A 7216-nucleotide genomic window follows, 5' to 3' on the forward strand; every position below is an offset into this window, starting at 1 on the left:
AACAATGGGCACCTCTTAAAAAGAATAAGCCCAACTTTATTACTTCAATGATGGTAGAATAAACATAAACAGATTCACTTGCTACATAGACATGTATTGAATATGTGTATCAACTTCTGGGCAAGTTTGTAAAATAATGTGGGCCATCTATTAATACCCCAAATTTTTGATGTTTATTAAAGCTAATGACATAATTATTAATTTGATGTTTAATTAATATGAATGTAGTTGACATTTATGTTTTAAATGGTCAGTGCTATGACAGAGGTTTACTTTTCTTGGGATGTTTGACATGTTAATGTCTGTTGAGGTTCATTATGCAATCAATACATAAAATAGCTTATTGTCCATTTTAGAAAATTGGGGACCTGATTTTACATTGTAAAATATTTATTGTTTTTATATGTGATATATCATTGCTTTAATTATAGATTATTGATCATATGTTTATTTTACTCTAATTTTTCACTCATTAATAACATTGTTACTATGGAAATACATGGTCAGGTTTATGATACACTGGGAACTAATTGCTCTGAGTCTTGAATGATAAGTGGAAGCTGACCAGCAGAGGAGAGGGCAGGTCGTTCCAGGCAGAAAGTTCAGCAAAAACAAAGGCTGGAGTCCCCGTAAAACCCTGCACCTTTAGAGAAAGGCAAATGATATTAGGGGATGAATCATTGGGCACATGAAAGGGTGGATAGGATATTTCTGGGAGGGGAAAGGTTAAGGTTGATAATTAATCAATCCCCATTCAGCACTCTGAGGAGAGAACTGGTAAAGAAATAAGACACAGGAGACAGAGGAAGGAGATCAAAAGATCAGCTTTTAATATGGACAAAGGTGACCAGAAGAGAAAGCTTAAATCTGCAACCACAGTAGAATTCTCTAATTCCTTCACTGCAAACTCAACATATAAATTTTACAAACCCAGTTACAAGCAGAGCTAGAAAACACCAGGCCTTCCCTACAAAAGGGGAGAAGCACATCATATGCCCAGTTTGATCTCTCAGTCCCAGAAGTCAGGAGCATAACTCCCCCTTGAGGAAGAAAAAGGAAGGAAATGTGAGTGAAAAGAAAGAATTCCTCCCATCTCAGTCCTCCTGAGACTTGGAAAGCTAGGTGCCCAGTTAGTCCAAAGAAGATGGGCCCATTCACAGGACTTATTTGCACAAAGCCATGTTTCCTCTCATGGAGAAGCATAGAAATACATACCCCATATATGTGCATAATCACGTGCTAAATTCTTGCTTCCAAAGTTCCATAAATATAACTCAAATATCTTCAGTACAAAATGTTTTTTACCAGTAACTTTATTGAGATAATAATGGTTTATAACATTGTGAAAATTCAGGTGTACATTATTGTGTATAATTTTCTGAGTGGACTTCATTGTGGTCACCCCAAGTAGTCTAATTAATGTCCATCACAGCACATAAGTGTCCCTTTACCCCTTTCACCCACCCCCTATCCCCCTTCCCTTCTGGTAACCACTAATCTGTTCTCTTTATCCATGTATTTGTTATACTCCACATTTGAATGAAATCATGCAGTATTTGTCTTTCTCTGTCTGGCTTATTTCACTTAACATCATACCCTTAAGGTCCATTCATGTTGTTGCAAATGGGACTATTTTGTCTTTTTTATGTCTGAGTAGTATTCCATTGTATATATATACCACATCTTCTTTATCTAATCATCAGTTGATGGGTTGCTTCCACGTCTTGGCTATTGTGAATAGTGCTACAATGAACATAGGGTTGCATAGATCTCTTTGGATCATTGATTTCAAGTTCTTTGGGTAAATGCCCAGTAGTGGGATAGCTGGATCATACAGTATTTCTATTTTTAATTTTTTGGGAAATCTCCATACTGTTTTCCATAGTGGCTGCACCAGTTTGCATTCCTACCAGCAGTGCATGAAGGTTCCCTTTTCTCCACATCCTCTCCAATATTTGTTGTTTTGTATCTTAGTAATTATAGCCATTCTGACCAGTGTAAGGTGATATCTCATTGTTGTTTTGATTTGCATTTCCCTGATAGTTAGTGATGTTGAACATCTTTTCATGTGTTTGTTGGCCATCTGTATATCTTCTTTGGAAAAAATGTCTGTTCATATTCTCTACCCATTTTTTCATTGGATTGTTTGTTTTTTTGTTGTTGAGTTGAATGAGTTCTTTATATATTTTGGAAATCAACCCCTTGTTGCATAGGTGATTTGCAAATATTTTCTCCCAGTTGGTGGGTTATCTTTTCGTTTTGTTCATGGTTCCCTTTAGTACAAAATATTTTTGAAATCCCAAACAAGTTTAAAAACACAGCTTCTCATGTATTATTTCCCCCTCATTTCTTCTACTTTCCTGTACTAATCAGTTCTGTGCCCTGATCTGGGAGCCTAGGATGTCCAGATACGAATTTTTTGATAAACAAATATTTTTTAACAATTTTCAGAATTACTTATTAAAGCTAATGACATAATTATTGATGTTTTAAATTCAGAGATATTTTAGCCCTGTTTGGGGCCGTATTAGGATCCTGCTCTCCCCTACCTTAATTAACTTCAGGAAGAGAGAGGGCAGACACTGCTCTAAAGTGATTCACCAACACTTCGCACTTAGGATGACATTCCTGAATTCAGGGCAAGCACAAGGCACTCTACTCTGCCATTCTCTCTGTGGGCAAGTAGAGAAAAGAGATGTGTAACTGCTAATCATAATTTTTGTCTTACTTTTATGCCTCTATTCTGTGGCCTGGTGAAGTAGGTACGTACACCACAGCTGGTCAGATGAAGATTTGGAAAACTGATCATCTAGTTCACCAGCTGGGCCCTCTGGTGCATAGAGTCTATAAGTGGGAGCAAAGCATATGGTTTACAAAGTTATGGGTAGGATGTAGTAAAACCACAAGGGATAGTGCAGGAACTGGTGCCACCCTGTAGGCCTGAAGGACTGTTCAGCAAGGACTGTTACCACCTGTAGGCCTGAAGTGGAAAGAAGAGAGCGAGCTGTGTGGTGAGGACCACTTGACCTGAGCGTGACCCTTGGTGGATGGATGCAGCCCACAGCACTCCCACAAGGAGGAGGCCAGAGGAAAAAAATACCTTATCCTCACTCTTTTCTTTCCTCGCATTGCCTGTTGAAGACAGAGGGCAAGAGAGTCTGCTAATGCAGTCTGCATCAGTCAGACTCCTGGGGAGAGAGCAGGGTGGACAAGTGTAGAGAATGGATTTAAAGGGGGAAAAAGGAGAATTATCAGCATAGTCATAAAAACAGTCCTAAAAATAAGGCCCAAATGGATAGAAAGAATAAAATGATAAAATGTAAGTTACCCAAATATCTTGGGCATATCAGTCAGGAGGGCTGGGAACAAGAAGACATCTAAATTCTCCAGGAGGGTGAGTTCTGTTAAAAACTGCCAGTTTTTGAGAGAATTGGAATGGGGCCTGGGCAAGTGAGAAGGAATCAGTGTTTCCAGCTCCAAATGCCTGAGAAAAACAACGTTAGCAGAAATCAGGATACCTGTCACTAACGGCAAAACAGGTCTGTTACCTTCCCTTTAAAAAGGGATTAATTGATTCCAATGGGCAAAACCAAAACTTCACCCAACATGTAGAACCTGAGAACATAGAGAAGTACACCAGAAGGAGGAAAAGCTCAGGAGACAAATGGACGATTCAGATGTGATGTGTTTGCTTTTTTTTTTTCCCACTAATGTCACAGCAGTAACATAAAAACATCTCTCTCAGTTGGGAGGTATACCACATATTGTCAGTGCTTCGCCTGTATCCCTCAGATCTCCTTATCAAATATTTATGCCTGCCAGCTTTCACAAAATTCCAACACCTGTCCCTGCTTCTCTTTGCCAGAGAGTTTGCGTCAGGATGCTGGAGACTGGTTTGCCTGCACAGGAGATACAGAGGTACCTGAGAATGTGCATCTGTTTGAAGACAACTCAAAGAATGATTGATTAGTGTGAAAGCATAAATACATCAGCTCCCTTAACATTAATGAAGACAACTCCAAGGTGTGTGAGATACGCTGAAAGATTATGGTGGTGAGAGTTGACAAAAACATTTAAGTAGAATCTCCACGTCTTACAAAATGCCACCCTAACAATTGCTAACAATGCTAATTTCTTATGGTATGCTCTGCACATTCTACTTACAACTGAGTTAGTTAGGAAAAGACCTTTCTTATCCAGACATAGAGGAGGCTGAGGGACAGCCTGTACCCAGATGAACTAGCAAGAACAGAAAGCAACCACTGTGGAGAAAATGCACCATTCACCTCTGTTATGAAATGCTATATGTTCTCTACAAATGTGTCTAAAATCATAGGTTTGGAAGTCAGACATGGCCTTTTAAAAAATAATCTTCTCAATCTTCTGGAATCTTCATTCTTTCCTTCACTGAATAGTTATTAAGCATCTGTAGTACACCAGTTACTCTCCTATGCAATGTTGAGATAACCAGACAGATGCTATAGACCTGCTCTCACTGAGTTTATATTTTTGTGTGAGGATGAGCCACAGGTAAACAGGCAGTTGTCTTATGGTGCAGTAAATGTTCTAACAGGTTAAGTGAAGGGTGCTTTGGAAGCACATAGTAGCGGCACCTAATCTTAATAGGAAAATGCAGAAACGGGTATTCAGGTTACACATCTCTAAAGAATTTATCGTAAACGACAAAGTGTCTCATAAGCCCCATATTTCTCTCCTCCTCCAATTTTAAGAGTGCAAAAACTGTAGTAAAATTAACGAGACTGAGTCTTAGTGAATAAGGTTTATGTGTCCAGAGAGAAAAGCAGGAAGAAAAGATTCAGTGGCCTTTCACTGTCATCCTACTAAGAGAGGCATGTGAAGAGAAGAGAATAATATAAACTACTTTTAAATAGTGAGGGTGATTACTTTTCATGAGCTATACCCTTACCAGTAGAGTGTGTCTGGCAAAGAGTAGACATTTCATAAAGATGTTTATCTCCTGTTGGGAGTTCAAATTGGAATAAATTCACTGGAAAAGAAATATCACATCCAAAATGTCATGCTGTTTGACGCCACAATTCTCCATGAGAATCAATCCTGAGGAAATTGCCGTAAATCTAGACGAAGATTTTTACACCAAGGTGATAGTCACAGTATTAGTTGAACTAATAAAATATTGGAGGACTTGAAACAAGAGGACAAAAGTTTTATAAAGTGTGATATAGCCATATGATGAAATAATATGCAGCAAAACTTTGAAACATAATTAATAGGGCCAGCCTCAGCATCCTAGTGGTTAAGTTCAGCGTGCTCTGCTTGGCCTGGGTTCAGTTCCTGGGCACAGACCTACACCACTTGTTGGTGGCCATGCTGTGGTGGTGGCCTACATACAAAATAGAGGAAGATGGGCAACAGATGTTACCTCAGGGCGAATCTTCCTCAGCAAAAAAAAAAAGAATAATTAAAAACAAGGAAAAACCTCATATTACAATAACAAGTGAAAACATTTTATAACGTGGTATATAGAGTATAAATCCTACTGAAAGAAAATGCTTCAAAATGAGAACATCTTTTCCCAATCTTTGCTTAGTGGTCTTAGGGGTAAATTTCTTTCTTTATACTTTTCTTACTTTCCAAATTCCCTAAATAAGTTTAGATTACTTCAAAACTCAGAAAAGAAATGATCATAACACTTATTTTTTAGGTAATAGACTTTATTTTTTAGAACAGTTTTAGGCTTACAAAAAATTGGACAGATAGTTCAGAGAGATCACATATCCCTCTTCTTCCTCACTCACAGTTTCCTCTATTATTATCTTGTGTTAGTGAGGTACATTTATTACAATATATGGACTAATATTCATAGAGTTCAAAATATTTTTTAATGTTTATTTTTCTTGAGAGTTCTTCTTTGACCTGTGTGCTATTTAGAAGTGTGAGGTTTAATCTGAAAATATTTTGGAATTTTCCTCCTGTATTATTGATTTCTGGTAAATTCCGTTGTGGTCTGAGAGCATACTTTGTGTGATTTATATTCTTTTAAATTTGTTCAGGTGTGTTTTATGGCCCAGAATGTGGTCTGCTTTGGTAAATGTTCCATGTGAGCTTGAGAAGAATGTGTATTCTGCTACTGTTGGATGAAGTATTCTGTAAATGCCTATTAGATCAAGTTGATTGATGGTCTTGTTCAGTTTGACTATGTCCTTACTGATTTTCTTACTGCTGGATTTGGCAATTACTGGTAGAGAGGTGTTGAATTATCCAGCTGTGATAGTGAATTCTTATATTTTTCCTTCCAGTTCTGTCAGTTTTTTGCTTCACGTATTTTGACACTGTTTTCTGGCATGTGCACTTAAGAATTGTTAGGTCTTCTTGGAGAATTGACCCCTGTATCATTATGTAATCCTTGATGATTTTCCTTCTTCTGAAATCTGATTTGTCTGAAATTAATATAGATACTCTAGCTGTCTTTTGATTAGTGTTAGGATGGTATATCTTTCTCTATCCCTTTACTTTTAATCTGTGTCTTTATATTTAAAGTGGGTTGCTTGTAGATCGCATATCACTGGGTCTTATTTTTTTATCCGCTTTGTCAATCTGTCTTTTAATTGGTGTATTTAGACTATTCATATTTCAAGGGATTACTGATATAGTTGAATTAATGTTTACAATATTTAAATCTGTTCTCTATTTGTTGCACTTGTTCTTTGTTTCTTTTTTTATCTTTCACTATCTTTCTATCTTCTTTAGTTTTAATTGAGCATTTGTATTATTCCATTTTTTTCTCTTAGCATATCAATTATCTTTTTTTAAAATTTTTTAGTGATCACCCCAGAATTTGAAATATACATTTACAATTAATCTAAGTTTATTTTCAAATAGCACTATATCATTTCATGTGTAGTACAGGTATCTTATAACAGAGTATTCCCAATTCCTCCCTCCCATCCCTTGTAATATTGCTATCATTCATTGCACCTATCCATAAGCTATGGTTACCCAGGTTACCCACTATATTGATGCTGTTATCATTTGAATAAACATTTATCTATTAGATCAATTAAGAATTTAAAATTAAAGGTTTTGTTTTACCTTCATTTATTCCCCCTTTATTGCTCTTCTTTTTTTTTATGTAGGTCTCAGTTTCTGACATGTGTCCTCTCTCTGAAGAACTTCTTTAACATTTTTACAAGGCAGGTCTACTGGCAGCAAATTCAGTTTCTGTTTGTCTGAGAAA

The 7216-nt window shown here is 36.9% G+C and overlaps 1 protein-coding gene across 1 annotated transcript in view; it reads left to right on the plus strand.

The window, feature by feature from the left end:
- LOC147916718 (uncharacterized) overlaps positions 1–4939 on the plus strand; it is a 75468-nt gene extending 70529 nt beyond the window's left edge. The window contains exon 3 of the mRNA XM_087434091.1: positions 3866–4939. Coding sequence (XP_087290217.1) covers positions 3866–3970 — 105 coding nt within the window. The 3' untranslated portion in view covers positions 3971–4939. The remainder of the gene's footprint in view (positions 1–3865) is intronic.
- The last annotated feature ends 2277 nt before the right edge of the window (positions 4940–7216 follow it).

The sequence above is a fragment of the Ceratotherium simum genome, chromosome 7 (genome assembly GCF_057802395.1).
Source record: "Ceratotherium simum simum isolate JZ-2026a chromosome 7, ASM5780239v1, whole genome shotgun sequence".
Taxonomy (NCBI): Eukaryota; Metazoa; Chordata; class Mammalia; order Perissodactyla; family Rhinocerotidae; genus Ceratotherium; species Ceratotherium simum.